General features: G+C 42.8%; 1 protein-coding gene across 1 annotated transcript in view; it reads right to left on the reverse strand.

The window, feature by feature from the left end:
* Positions 1-13088, reverse strand: part of FBN2 (fibrillin 2) — a 222945-nt gene extending 209857 nt beyond the window's left edge. The window contains exons 1-4 of the mRNA XM_059919446.1: positions 12835-13088; positions 11930-12012; positions 6304-6402; positions 3278-3373 (exon numbers count right to left, since the gene is read on the reverse strand). Coding sequence (XP_059775429.1) covers positions 3278-3373; positions 6304-6402; positions 11930-12012; positions 12835-13088 — 532 coding nt within the window. The remainder of the gene's footprint in view (positions 1-3277; positions 3374-6303; positions 6403-11929; positions 12013-12834) is intronic.
* Between the last annotated feature and the right edge of the window lie 2686 nt (positions 13089-15774).

Below are 15774 nucleotides of genomic sequence, written 5' to 3' on the forward strand. Positions count from 1 at the left end.
TTCTGTACAATGTTCAGGAAAATACATACATACATACATACACACACATACCCCAGACAGGTACAGCAGCTGAATTCAGGCAAAAGTGGCTAGTTTTAGGATAGGTTTGACAAAATACTCTGAAAGACCAGTTGAGGTGAGGCTCTACCCCTGCAATTCTAAAGGAATTACGATTTTTCTCCCTAAGGAGTAAAAGGTTGAGTTTCAAGAAGCATAACAGTGTCTCTTCTCTGGCTATTGAATTCTATAAAATAGGGATACAATCAGATCTCCTAATGCTTTTGTAGGTGTAAAAAAAGGTATAAATCTGCTCTGTTATAAATAAAATAGACAAATGATGGGAACATGCTGTATAGCACAGGGAACTCTACCTAATGCACTGTGGTAACCTAAATGGGAGGGAAGTCCAAAAGGGAGGGGATATCTGTCTGTGTACGGCTGATTCATTTTGGTGTGCAATGGAGGCTAACGCAACATTATAAAGCAACTGTACTCCAATCAAAATAAATAAATAAATAAATAAATAAATATGGTGTTCATAATAGACTTTTTTAAATAGTTATAATCTGGAGTCCATTGTATAAAATTTGGAAAATGCTTGAAAGTATGAAAAAATACAGAAAAAAAATCATTTATGAAAAAAGAAATTTTGTTACAATCTCTGATCCACTGTCGTCCAGCTGTTTCCTGCTCTCATCTGGTCAACCCTAGCCTAAAAAAAGTTATTACATTGGCATCTTCTATTCTTGCAAAAAACTGGCCTCAGTGCATGGTGTTCTCTCAAATTCCTTAAGATTCCATTTCCCAGACTCAATCTCAGGCTAGCTTAACAGCTTTTCCCATACCTGAGAACCACCTACACAAGGGGTCTGCAAACTATGGGTCACAGGACAGATCTGGCTCACTGCCAGTTTTTGTGCTGTCCATGAGTTAAGAAGGGTTTTTACAATTTTATGTGGTTGAGAAATCAAAAGAAGAATAATATTTTTGTGACACGTGGAAATTATATGAAATTCAAATTTCAGTGTCCAGAAAGTTTTGCTGAAACACAGCCAAGCTTTTTTATTTGCATATGGTTGCTTTTGCACTACAATGGCAGAGTTGAATAGTGACACGGATCACAAAGTGTAAAATATTTACTATCTGGCCTTTACAGAAAATGTTTGTCGACTCCTGACCTTAAGAGAATATTTTTCTTTAAATCAAGTCACCTGTTTATTTTAAATTATTTTAAAAGAAAACTTTATAGCACTTATAAACAGAAAGCTAAAATTACCCAAACCTGAAGGCAACCTCAAAAATAACATCAACAGTCACAAGGAGATACCACTTTGTATCCATTAAGATTGCTACCATCAAGAAAACAGAAACAACAACTGTTGGTGAGGATGTGGAGAAATTGGAACCCTTGTGCACTGCTGGTTCCCACCTGTAGTAAAATATAAAACGGTGTAGCCACTATTGAAATCAGTATGAAGGGCAGCTCTTCAAAAAACGTAAAACAGAATTACCATATGATCCCTTGATTCCACTTGTGGGTATATATCCAAAAGACCTGAAGCACGGACTTGAATGGATGTTTATCCACCCAGGTTCACCACAGTGTTATTTGTAACCAAAGGTGGAAGTATCTCAAGTTTTCATCAGTGGACAAATAGATAAAAGCAAAATATGATATATACACAAAATGGAATATTATTCAGCCTTAGAAAAGGAAGAAAATTCTGACACAAGCTACAACATAGATGAACCACGAACACATTATGCTAAGTGAAAGAAGCCAGCCACAAAAGGACAAATACTATATGATTCCACTTATATGTGGTACCTAGAGTTGTCAAATTCACCGAGACAGAAAGTAGAATGGTGCTTGCCAGGAGGTGGGGTGAGGGGAAATGGGGAGATAGCATTTAATAGGTACAGAGTTTCAGTCTTGCAACACAAAAAAAGTTCTGTGGATGGATGGTGGCGATAGTTGCACAACAATGTGAATGCACTTAACGCCACTGAACATACACTTAATAGTTAAAATGGTAAATTTTATATTATATATATTTTACAATAAGTTTAGAAGTTTTTTAAACTGCAAAAAAAATGGAATAAGGTTAGTTTAAAACAAGCTAGATATTCTTGCACATCTAAGATGTGGTCTTGCTATGGTAAAATGGTTAATGAACAATTCTTAGGGAGGCCTTGATGATTAGCAGCAAACCTAGATTCTGCACCCGATGAAATGCAAACGGAGTGAAAAGGGACTTTCTTACTATTTATGATTCAACTTTCGTTAACATCATTTCCTTCTACTCATCCATACTTAAAAATATGGGATTCCTGTAAGAGTCCCACAATTTGGGAAACACTAACCTAAAGTATTCCCCAGTGATAAGTCAAAATACAAGAGCTATCATCCTTACCTTCTTGCTAAAAGGTTGTTTTTGATTATAATAGGATATTCTCCAGTGAGTGAAGAGCTTTGCTGGATTAAAGCTCCCTCTTTGGGCTTCCCTGGTGGCGCAGTGGTTGAGAATCTGCCTGCCAATGCAGGGGACACGGGTTCGAGCCCTGGTCTGGGAAGATCCCACATGCCGCGGAGCAACTAGGCCCGTGAGCCACAATTACTGAGCCTGCGCGTCTGGAGCCTGTGCTCCGCAACAAGAGAGTCCGTGATAGTGAGAGGCCCGCGCACCGCGATGAAGAGTGGCCCCTGCTTGCCACAACTGGACAAAGCCCTCGCACAGAAACGAAGACCCAACACAGTCATAAATAAATAAATAAATAAAATTTAAAGAAAAAAAAAAAGCTCCCTCTTTCACAATGACATGGTTTTTAAAAAATCACTTCACAGCCCTGTACTGTGGTATTAAATAATAAAATATATTTGAGCAAAGGACAATTTATAAGATTGTCTCTGCTAGGGTTAAAATTTGGGATATTCTAAAAAGAGAGAGAGATCACAGCGAACGTTACCATTTTTTTCAGAAAGGTATCCATGCTTTATGGAACTAGATAAAAGAAAATCAAGTAAATATTTACTTGTGATATATGTCAAATTTGATAAAGCACTAGTAATATTCAACAACATCAATACTCTAAAACAAAAATTTTTAAAGAACTGGAAAAAAATTAGGTATTCAGCTATAAGGTATGTCTTTTCTACATCAAAATATTTTTAAAGGATTTTAAGATCCTTTACAAGACCTTAAGTTATGACTCAGTATCAAATGCCCACTCAATCAAATTATTTCTCATAAATCGAGTCTATCCCAATGTTGCTTACGTTGTCCACAATAAGTTCCAATATATCCCTTCTGGCACTGGCAATGGTCATCTGCACAGGTCCCACCATTCATGCACCTAACGCTGCACTGCTGAACTGCAAAGAACAACAAAAAACATAAAATTATCAATCACCAGAATTATAGTGTCTGTGAGAGTCATAAAACTATACTAAATACCCAATTAATGACAAATGTATTCTACGGAAGGAAATGTTATGACCCAAGCATACCTTTATTTATTTGTAGGAAGTATGCACACGAGCATATCTGTTCCAACATATGTTATTTAGTATATATTTAAAATCTATTACACTTTCAATGTTAAAAGAAGGAAATATAAGGTGACTAGAAGTGTCAGTTCTAGGATGCAGGAAGCACTCATGTATCCATTCAGAATGCAGTGGCTGAGGCCTGGCACTGCCATCACCCAGTGCTTAAGCAACTGCTTCTCTTTCTCTCACATCAAGTGTTTTAACAAGGTCTGCAGGTTCCACTGGAAGATATATCTCAAATCCATCTTCTCCCTTCTGTCGCCATTGATACTGTGTGGTTCAGCTACCCTCATCTCTCACCTGGACTGTTGCAGTAACCTCCTGATAGGTTCCCTAGCTTCTACTCTCACCCTCTTCAAATTCTTTCTCTGCAGAGCAGCTAGAGTAATCTTTTAATAATATAAATGGCATTGCTTCATTTTCTTATTGAAACCCTTTCAATGACTCCCTGTTGCATTTGGGATATAATGCAACCCTTCCATGACCAAGGAGGCCGTGTATTATCTCCCTGGATGTGCCTGCTTCTCTAAGATCTTCTCTTCCCAATCTTCCTCTTTGTAATCACATGGACCTTTCACAGTTTCTCAAGCGGAGAAAAGGTCTTTTGCTTTGCTACTTCCTCTCCCTGTGAGGGTCCCTCCCTGGCTCTTCTCATGCCTGGCTCATTCTCGTCCTTCAGAACTCAGCTTCAATGTCACGTCTCATCAGAGGGGTCTTGTCTGGCTCCTGTTTCTAGGTTCCTCCTTGGCTCCAGGCTGTTCTCCTTCACAGCGACGTCTCCTTCCGAGAACTTACCACTATCTATAATGACTTTGTGGTGTTTGTTTACTTGTGTTTTGTCTGTCTCCCTACAGAGATGTAAGCTCTGTGACAGTGGATGCCAAGTCCATTATGACAGCAGGGCACTGAGCTCATTGCCATTTGCTGGGGCCAAGGAAACTGTGGAAGAAGTAGACTGCGGTCAACGATGAATCAAGAGTTTCATGCCACAGTGTCAGATGCCTACTATCCATTCACGTGGAGATGTCCAACAGGAAATGGAACATGTGACTATGAAGCTCAGTGGAGGGATCTACTCTAGAGATAATCATTATGAGTTAGCAACACATTGGTAGTACCTGAAGACATATATGTAAACAAGTTCACCCAGGGAGGACAGAACTCTTGGGAATACCTAACTGTGACTGTAAGGCTAATAAAGAAGATACAGAAAGGAGACTAAGAAATAATAATCAAGAAAAGGAGCATTGTGAGCCATTAATATTTTACAAGTGAAGGGAAAAGACAGCATTTCAAGAAGATCGTGATTAATGGTGCTAAATGCTTTGTGGAGCTGGAGCATCGTGAGGACTGGAAAGGAGAGAAAAGTTCCTGATGGAAAGGCAGCTAGTGTTACTCAAGGCCAAATGAATTCAGGGATCCCCTATTAAATTACATACCATAAACTGAGGGTCAGCCAGTGATTGTTCAGCTGCCCAGGTAGAGGAATTAAGAAACTGAACTGTAAAAAATTTCTCCAGGTTTGGGTTTTTTGCTGAGAGTGTATTTGAGAAAACTAAGAGAACAGGATAATGAAGATATGGGGAATGGTATCGTCCAGGCAGTCAGACAAGGGAGGTTCAGGAAAGTAGTGGAAGAAATTTGTTCATCAGAGTGGTCAAGAAAGTCTCGATGAATTCTAAATAACAGGTTTTCAAAGGTCGGGAAAATGACAGATTCTTTTCACAGAAAACGAAAACTAGAGCATTAATCAGAAGTTTCATCATCAGACAATGACATTTGTTATATGAATCTTGAATCTTATATTCCTCAATCAGATAGATTATCTATTACCTTTTCTTAGGGAAAATTTGTAGAGAGAAGTGTTAAAAATATAACAACTTCACACTAGTTTGAGGCAGACAAAGATTTATTTAATTATTGAGCAATTAAATAAATAATATCTGCTTCCACCTTGCTATAAAATATTACTTTAAACACTGGCCTAAAAGATTAATCTTGGACCTTAAAGACCCAACAATTTCTACTTAGGTCATGAAAAACACAATCTTAGCCCACTGTTATTGTGATCTTACAGAGCTGTTGGGAGTCAGTATGTGTAAAGCAAAATAGCTAATATATGTAAAACATCTGGTCAGTACACAATAAATATTTGTTGTCATCTCAATCCTCTTATCCTTCCCCTTTAGTTAACCCACGAAACAGGATATGAGCCACAGGAGTTAAGCAAAGGCAATAAACAGAGCTGAGCGTTTGAGACTACAGGCTTAGGCATCAGAATCCCTGGCTTCAAATCTATGTTACTTTGGGCGAGTTAAACTTATGTGCCTCATTCTCCTTCTCTGTCAATAGGGTAATAATAGTATATCATAATATTCATGTGAGAATTAAATAAAATGATATAGTTAAACACTTAAAACAGTACCTGCAACACGGTAAAAACCCAGTAAGTTATAGCTATTACTCGCAAAGAATTACTTCTCCACTAAATCCAGGCTCTTTTACTGAATAGACACATAGCTTCTGGACCAGTAATGAAATCATTTTTCTTAATGAAAATCACCCCCCCCATTACCCCTTAGTTGTTGGTGGCAACAACTAAGCCACCAAATATTTTTACTCCAAAGATTAGTACTGACCTAGTTAGTGAGGAAAATTATCATGGGTCTATATCCTCATTGAAAAGGACATTTAGTATTTACTCAAAAGCTTACAGATAATGCAGTAAATAAGGTCACATATTAAAAACGTACTTGATTTTGATCCACAGGTTGGTGATATTTGGCCGCTGGAACAAGTACACATGTTAGGACGGGAACAAAATCCATCTCCACAACTATTTCTACAAATTGCTGCAGAAAGCACAACAGGGAAGCGAACAAACAATTAGGTAATAAACCATAGTTTACAAAATAAGAAAACTATAGTTAAAAACAATAAACCTGAAAAACTAAGATATAAAATATGTGATATATTATATACAATGGAATATTACTCAGCCATAAAAAGAAACAAAATTGAGTTATTTGTAGTGAGGTGGATGGACCTAGAGTCTGTCATACAGAGTGAAGTAAGTCAGAAAGAGAAAGACAAATACCGTATGCTAACACATATATATGGAATCTTAAAAAAAAAAAAGGTTCTAACGAACCTAGGGGCAGGACAGGAATAAAGATGCAGACGTAGAGAATGAACTTGAGGACACGAGGAGGGGGAAGGTTAAGCTGGGATGAAGTGAGAGTGGCATGGACATATATACACTACCAAATGTAAAATAGATAGCTAGTGGGAAGCAGCCACATAGCACAGGGAGATCAGCTCAGTGCTTTGTGACCACCTAGTGCGGTGGGATAGGGAGGGTGGGAGGGAGATGCAAGAGGGAGGGGATATGGGGATATATGTATAGGTATAGCTGATTCACTTTGTTATACAGCAGAAACTAACACAACATTGTAAAGCTATTATACTCTAATAAAGATGTTAAAAAAAGTTTTTAAATGTGTTATATAATGCCTAATTTCAGATATACAACAAAATTACCCATGGTAGACAAGTGAATAAGTCTCTTAAGTATCCTTATGATAATGTGCACACAAATGAAGCTACTTCAAGTTCCATAATCCTCATCATTCAACTCTTATCAATACAGGTCATCTTTTCCATTCAAGGGAAAGAGTTTATACTCAGAATTCACCGTGAGAAGACAGTCTTGGTCCTAGGAAGCTGGAAGGGTTGAGGAAACCTAGAGGTCCTGCATACCTTCAGAAAACACAGCCAACTCTGTAAAGGACCTTCACAGGAGACAGAGAATGTGAAATTGGCTGAGCTGGAGACTCCACGCTCTAACGACTTGGCCAAGCCCCAGGGGTTCCATGCGCATTCCTTCCCGGCTGGTATCTGACCTGCCCCATCATCAATCTTTGTTCCCCTTAATAATTCTCTCTCTCCTTCCTCCAGCCTTTCTTCTCCCATTTTACCTCCACAACCTAGCCTATTCCTGCTGCTCAGAAAAGCTGCTGCGACATTTTGATGGAGGGAGAGTCAAAGCCTCCTGCAGCTATGACCTCCAAGGTATGAGGGTCATCAGAGCAAAGAATGTTAGGCTCACTGACACAGCACATACCACAGATCCTCAAAATCGGTAGCCCAGTGCCTTCAAATGGGAAGTCTCTCCCATATTTAGAGTCAGTTCATTTAGGAGCTGAGAGATTTATCTCTATACCCACAAGTGAATTCTCTGTGTGCACACAGGCAAGTGCTTTAATGCTCCATGAATGGATGCATGAAGACAGGAAGAGGAGAGTCTGGGAATGCCCTGAAACTAGCTGTAAATATGTATGTAAATGTGTGTATGTATCTTTCGCTAGGGAGGGGGGTCTCACAACTTTCAAAGAGATCTGAGCCCCTCAATACGTAATGTAAAGGGTGTGTTCTATAGAAATGAACTAACTCAATAAATGTTTTTCTTCTCCGGATTGCCTTTTGACACCCACATCATATGGCCAGCATCTCTATTAGCACTCCGTATAAACGAAAATGTCATAAATTATAGTGTGAAGATAAAAAAAATTTTAGGCAAGAACATGGCTTCTGCCATGGAGTTGACTATCAATTCTTAAAATGTGCTAGATTTTCCGATCACCAATAACTTTCCAATGACAAATGTTTACTAAAACATTGTTTTATCTCAAAGCCCCCTCCCCCTTACCCTCAGCAGGTAGACATTTAGTCTAGGCTTACGTTATATACAAAGTGCCCCTTCCCAGGTCCTAAACCCAAAGAAGGTCTGATGAGCTGGAGACTACTCATCCTCAGACAGATCCCTGTCATGGCCACAGGTGTACCCTGTATATCCATGAACCCATGAGAAAGAATGCTTAGGCTCTTTCTCTTCACACTCATCTCAAACTATAGTACATCTCATCTAAATATCTGTCCCTCCCACAATTACAAAAACGATGAGACCCAGAAATACCAGAGGGGAAAGGAGACAGGACTTGGGTGTTGGGATTTCAGTGATGCTGGGAGAAGATGCATGGCACAGTGGAGGGTAAATGAATGGTATGCAAGAGGTCTGAGGTTGAGTTCCCGCTCTGCCATTGACCCACTGCAAGCTCGGAAAAAAACCCACAGCTTCTCTGGGTTTAGCTTTCTCATTGGTAAAATAAAACAAAATGATTATACTGGAATGTTCTGATGTCTCTTCAGGTCTCAAATGCTACGATTCTGGGCCAACCCCTTCCCACTGTTATTCCACTGATCAAAATGCTCTACATAGTATAATTTCACAACAAAAAAAATTAATAAGCAAACTTTTCCATTGCTTCATGTTCTAACAAGATTTAAAAAAAACAAATGGAAAGTGAGAAAGTCAATTTCATCCTTTTGGAAACAAATATTTGGAAGTTTGGAAGTACTTCAGTGATTTTTGCAGGCCACAATTAAGAACAATAACAACAAGACGCAGACTCAAATCGAAATGCATTAAGTTTCCAGTAGTTTGAGAAATATATTTTTATTTTAATATCTTCTCATGAAGCCTGGTCAAGGCCAACCAGATTAAAATTCTAGGAGTTGATCATTTTAATATCTTTCTATAAAGAAAAAATGTTGATGTATAAATGTATAAGGAAATTAATCTTTGGTCCTCCTTTTCTATTTGTATTTCACTTATTCTCTTTTTGTAAGTTTCCTCAGAGCTTTTCTTTTGCTTAATGATGGAAATTCAATAAATATAATAAATAATTTGTTATCATAAGAAAGTCATGGAATGAAAATTCTTTTTTTATTGAAATCTAGTTGATTTACAATATTAGTTTCAGGTGTATAGCACAGTGATTCAGTATTTTTGCAGATTATACTCCATTATGTTATTACAATATAATGGTTAAAATTCCCTGTGCTATACAATATATCCTTGTTGCTTATCTATTTTACACATAGTAGTTTGTATCTGTTAATCCCATACCCCTAATTTGTCCCTTCCCCACTTCTCCCCTTTGTAACCACTAGTTTTCTGTATCTATGAGTCTGTTTCTGCTTTGCACATACATTCATTTGTATTATTTTTTAGATTCCACATATAAGTGATATCATACATTTTTTGTCTTTCTCTGTCTGACTTATTTCACTAAGCATAATTTTCTCTAGGTCCATCCACATTGCTGCAAATGGCAGAATTTCATGGAATGAAAATTCTTAATTTTGACTTTATGATGGTTTCAATTTAGTTATTACCTCCATATACTACAGTTTTAAATGTCAAACTAATTGAACTAGTGAATTTAATGCAAAATATTAAGGTAAAATTTAGATGAGACCCATGCAAGAGAATATAAACGCATTACAGTCTCCTTCTCTTTTGTGCACTATTTTATAGTCTTGGGTATTTGAATTACCTTTTAAATGTGCTAATAAATATTTTTGTAGATATCTCTTGACACAGTACTGTAAATGTTTCTTGGAGATATAAAGATCATTTCAAAGTTTATGCTTTTTATAGATTTATGATACATGTACATTCCAGTGTATTTCATAAGCACCCAAATACTTGGAGTATCAGAAATGCGGGCTACAATATTCACTGTTACTTTGAGATTTCCAAAGCTGATTTTCTAAACATGTAAAGGGCACAATGTTACTCAAAGACCAAAAATATATTTAAAGCTGACACTCAGAGGGCCGTATATATACATATACATTTTTTTTTCCTACTGCAAATATTCTGGAAGGCTCTGTTCTCTGGAATTCCCATTCCACACTGATCCAATAAAATCTGACTTTACAGATTTTCAACACGTACCATAAACCAATCCCTTCTCCTCAGCTACTCTCCAACTCAATAATGGCAGTCACATTCATTACATTTAGTGAGTCAGACTTTCCGCAGTGCCTAAGTCACTCCTGGCTAATATGGCAGGTGTGTGGTGAGTGACTTAGCTGTTTCAGAATTCTAGGAACCATGTAAGTTTAAAGCAGGCACAGTAACACCCTACTGGTCTGAAAAAGTAAATGCACCCTCTACAAATGCCTCACGTATATGACTTATGTGCTGGAGGGAAAAGAATCCAATACCCTTCCATTCTTTTTAATAAAAGTAAAGGCTTATAATCAGAAGGTTTATTTAAAATATTTATGAATCACCCTAAAGAACACAGTTGTTGCTTCCTGTTTTTGCCTCATTACTGGATATTGTGGGATTTTTAGGGTAGAAAAAATAAGAAGCTAGTATTCACAACACTTGAGATATCATGCCTTTTTAAAAACTGCACAGAAATAACATCAAGTGTCTATCTCAAACCCACAAAACCAATAAATATAGACTCAGAGATGCCACTACATCCTTATTATCCCTTGGCTAGTGTGGCTTGCCCTTTTTCTCTCTTCATGTGGCATAATTATCTTTTCCCTGGAGAATATCGAGGTCAATCTAAAGTCAAAATTGTCTCTAAATAAATGTGCTATGACACCTGGCTGTCCTCCCAACAAGGCAAATGTGGCTGTGCTATATAAACACACAAAAAAAGGCCAATCACACTTCAACTCACAAATTCACAGGCATGTGAAGTAAGACACCCCATAGTCCACCACTGTGAGGCTGATAATGATAACTAATGACTTCTCCAATTAAAACTTGGAGAGCTGGGTATACACTTTGGAAACTGAATAAAATAATCAAAACTTTTAAGGTCAGATATGCAAAACTTTTTAAGTTCTAAGACTCACACTTTGGAAATCTACTGTACACTATGAGATCTGGGGTCTGGAAATCCTAAATTTCCTAAATGTCTTCCAAAAATTAAAAAAAAAAAAAAAAGTCAAGCCATTTGGAAGAGTTCTCTCTTTTACAATTTTTGTTAACCTGGATCAACTCTAAATCTCTGAGAGTGCTCCTTTCATATCTATGTTAGGTGACTGTTGAGATGAAGCCAGAGATAATAAAGCGGTTTTGTACAGAGGCCTAAGAAAGCTTGATCTTCAGAAGGCCTAAACCTCCTGCAGAGTCAAAAGGCAGATAATTTACATAATCACATTGTGGTCTTATCTGCTCTCCTTCAGGAAAAAGTGGTGTGGGTTATCTGGGGAATTGCTGTACTCCCCCTTCAGGTTGTATTAATAGACATAGAAAGATAAAACTTCCAAGTATCTTTGAAACCTTTATTATTATTGCCCTTCAACAGAGTCTACAAGTGAAGTCTAAACCGAGGCAAACTGGCTGCTTCTTCCCCACCATTCAAATGGGGCCGCGCGTCCTAATTATTACTGCTATGTGGCCACCGGATTCTAAACGCAAATGTGTGTCCGAACGACTGCAAGAGGTCGGCCCTGAGATGGGGCCGAGCGTACTGCCCCAAACTGCGATCCCAGCCAAGCACTCACGGACAATGCATTGGTTTCCTCCAGGGAGCGTCTTCCATCCCGGGCAGCAGTAGGAGTGGAACCTGGATCCGCATACGTTGGGCCTGCGATAGACAAGTGAAGTAACGCACACTTAGAGAGGGGTGCGGTAATACATTAGCAGTTTTCGTAACATTTATGGGACAACCAACAGACAAAAACTACACGTCAAATTCTTGGGGCTTGGGGCTCAGACGTGGACGTAAACGAGCTAGACACTGGAATGAGGAGGGTCAGAAATGTCTAAATATTGCCTTTCATCCGCCCTCCGTTGCTACCTTTTTAAAGAGCGAAAAGAAACAGGGAAACATATAATTTGCTACTATTCTAGCCTCCGGATGCAGAGAACAAAGGGAACACTCCGTTTCAAAAATCCTTGCCCTCGTCCCCAAATCCATCCCTCCTTGATCAACTGTTACTTTGGCCCCGACATGTCAAGGATGGCGAGTCGGAAGGTGGAGCGCTCGGCTTGATGATTAGAGTGAGCTGTAAGCCCCGCACACGTCCTCAAACAAAAGGCTCGGGAGTTGCGCCCCCGACGGTGGGGAGCAGGCAGGCTCGACCAGCCCCAGCGCGGCGCGGGGCGGCCTCAAGCACGCCTTCCGCCAGGAACTTGTTCCCGCACGGCGGGCTCTGCAGGCGCTCCGCGATCCGCACCCGGGGGCCTCCGACCCACCCGCTGCCCAACCCCCCGAGGGAGGTTTTTTTTTGGGTTTTTTTTTTTTGCCGGCCGAACTGCGGAGGAAAAGGGGGAGGCGCTTCTGGGAGTCTTCGGGGTCTACTGGTGGAAGGGGCCCCGGCTCTAGCCGCCAGAACTGGGTTTTGGGAGGGGGTGGGATGGAAAGCTGCCAAGCCGAGGTTTCCCCCCGTGCCGCCTGCCCACCTACCCTCGGAGCACGTCCTGCTGTCCTCGCCTGCGGACGCGGCTGGCCGCCGCGACGCCCTCCTCCCGGTACTCGGGCACTGCGAACCCGCCTTCAGAGCCCGCCGCTGCGGGCCTGACCTGTTGCGGCGGCGACTGGGGCCGGGGCGGCTTGGGCGGCGGGGGCTGGGGCTGGCCGGCCGTGCCCTGCGCCCAGAGCGCCACGCAGCCCAGCCACACGAAGTAGGGCTGGAGACACAGCCGCCGCCGTCTCCCCATCGCGCGCGCTGAGAGCGCGCGGACCGTGGTCCGCGGAGAGAGAGCGCTCAAAGACAAAATCTACGCGGCCCGAAAAAAGTCAGGTCTAACAAGCCCTTCGTCGGCTCCGGAGACTCCCTTGAGCTCGGGCTCCCTGCTCTAGTGGGAGCCCCGGACCGAGCGCCGGCCCCCTGACTGCCGGCGGGGCGCGAGCTCTAGCGCAGCGGGCGGCGAGGCGCGGCGGCGGAGCGGCCGGCAGCCCCGCGCGGTCCACGTTGCATCCCCCGGGCCGCTGCCCCGAGCGACTCCAGGACCGCCAGCAGGCGGGGGCGGGAAATTACAAAAGTAACCCGAGCAGCCGCGGCGTAAAGTTACAAAGAAAGCGGACCTCAAAAGAAAAAAAGGGCCTGCACGCAGCGACTCGGCGGATTCCCGTGCGCTCCGGGCACAGATCTTGGAAAGCTGCAAAAGTCACCAGAAAGAAGCCGGAAAGCAAACAAAAGTCGCCCCCCAAAGAAAAGGAGGGTCTTCTCCCGGCTTGCCCGGAGTTCCACTGGGCAGCGACGCGCCGGCGGCGGCCGAAGAGCCGGGCGGAGGTGCGCGGGACCGGGGCGAGCCGCCGGTGAGAGGGAGGGCGGGAGGCTGGACGCCGGGGAAGATGCGGCGGGCGAGGGCGCGGCGCGGGGGTTTTGAGGCCCGGCGGGGCGCTGGGCGGGCCGGCGGGCGGCGGCTGTCAGTGGGGGCTGGAGCGCAGCCGTCCACATGTGGGGCGCAGCCCTGACCGAGGGGCCGGCGCAGAGTGGGCGGAGACAGAGTAAGGGGGCGATGGGGTGGGGAGGAACAAGGGGAGCCAGGGGCTGGGGGAGGGGAAGAGGAAGGAAAGGGGTAGGGTGAAGGGAGGGGAAAGGACTCAGATTGGGGAGAAGGGGGGCGATCCAGAGAGGAAAGCCAGGGTTTGGAAAAGGGGCTTGGAAAGAGGGATTGGCGAGCTTGGGTAAGAGAGGAAATGAGCGGGGGATGGGGGCGAGGTTAGGACGAGGAGAGAAGTGGGAAAGGGGAGGGAGGGCGGGGGGGCCTGGAGGAGGGGGCGAGGCGCTAGTCGACTTTGCTTCCCGTCCCCCTCAATTGGCCGCTAGCTCTGTTTTGACTGCCTGTACAAAGCGAGCAGACGACGGGGGAGGGGGCAGTTAGGGACCGGATTTGGGAAAGGAGGCTGCAGCCCCTTCCCCTCCCCCTCCGCCCTCGCTGGGCCACGGACCAGGGACGAGGGTCGCTAAACGCGCCTGGCTTGGCTAGACCCGCAGCTGAACTTCCCCACCGGGCAGAGGCCACAAGGTTGAGGATGAGAACGGGTCCTCCTGCAGGAACCCAGACCCAGAGCCGGGGTTGGGGGATTCTCAGTCAAGCAGGACTAGAGACTCCCGCGGGAGTTGGCTGCAACCTCCATCCGAGGAGGCCGGGCCCTCCCCATCGCCCTCCTACCCCCACCTCCCCATCGGGAGCGGCGTCAGTCTGCGGAACCCGCAGAGGGGCTGGGCGTTTCCGGATTGAAATGCGCCCTCCACCTCCAAGACCGAGCTCACGTAGCCGCGGGGAGCCTTGGCAGCTTGCAGGCGCCGCGGTCCTGGGGAGTCCGTACAGGGGATGTGCTTCGGGGTGAGCCCTGCCAGGACTCTGCATGAGTTCGCAGCCAGAGAAGAGTTAGATCCCCAGAAGTGTGTTTGGGGGGGACGCGCACGGTGGGTAAATGGATCTTGGGGCATATCCCTGGTTCCTGTCTTAGACTTCAGATTAATGGTTAAACGCTAGCAATTGGTGAATCCACTGGCTGGCCACTTGCCCTCTGGATCCGTAGAGTAGCCTCTGTGCTCGCCCGACTTTGGGGTCTTCCTTTGTGGCCCTGATTTCATGAGATTTCTGTGAAGCCCTAGTTGTCTCTCAGCATTTCATAATTAAAAATCTAACACCCCTGAAAACTGGGACTGGACATCCAGTCATGGTTTAGGATATAGTACGAGAGACCAATGTCTGGATTATTCAGGCCTAGAGAAACTTACTTTAAAGATTTATATACCTAAAGATTTTTTCCTGGCCCAAATTGCCCAGATGTGCTATTTGGCAGCCAAAATTCTCTGAGAATTGGCATAGCTCCCTCCTTTTTCCCCAATGTAGTTAGGCAAAGACTTTTAAGGTAGTATTCCTTCTTACAGTATTCTCATAAGGAAAAGTAGGAGCAACATAATTTCATGTGGGACACCAATCTGTTCAAATCCAAAGAAACTAAAGACAGCAAGAGAGGTATTTGTCATGCCCTGTCCTTCAAAATCATTTTAATTAAAAGAGCTAAATAAAGTATCCCCTGGATTAAAGCAGTGTTTTAATTATACTTTTTAAACATTTAGCCCCATTAAATGGGTTTTTATTGAATACTTAAATAGTTTTGTGGTTCATTTCTGTCTATCGTATCAAATCCAAATGCTCTAAAATTACATAGGCATTTGTCCTTAGACTCACCAATTCCACATTTAGAAATGTATTTAAAAGATAAAACAGGCAAAAAATGAAATGATGAATGCTGTAGTCTGTTCATTGCAGGACTGTTTATAATGGCAAAAGATTAGAAATACAAAGTTCCCATCCACAAGAAACTGGTTGAATATGGTTTAATCCATTCGGTAGAATACTATACAGCTGTAAAAAATGAATG

The sequence above is a fragment of the Balaenoptera ricei genome, chromosome 3, assembly GCF_028023285.1.
Source record: "Balaenoptera ricei isolate mBalRic1 chromosome 3, mBalRic1.hap2, whole genome shotgun sequence".
Classification (NCBI taxonomy): Eukaryota; Metazoa; Chordata; class Mammalia; order Artiodactyla; family Balaenopteridae; genus Balaenoptera; species Balaenoptera ricei.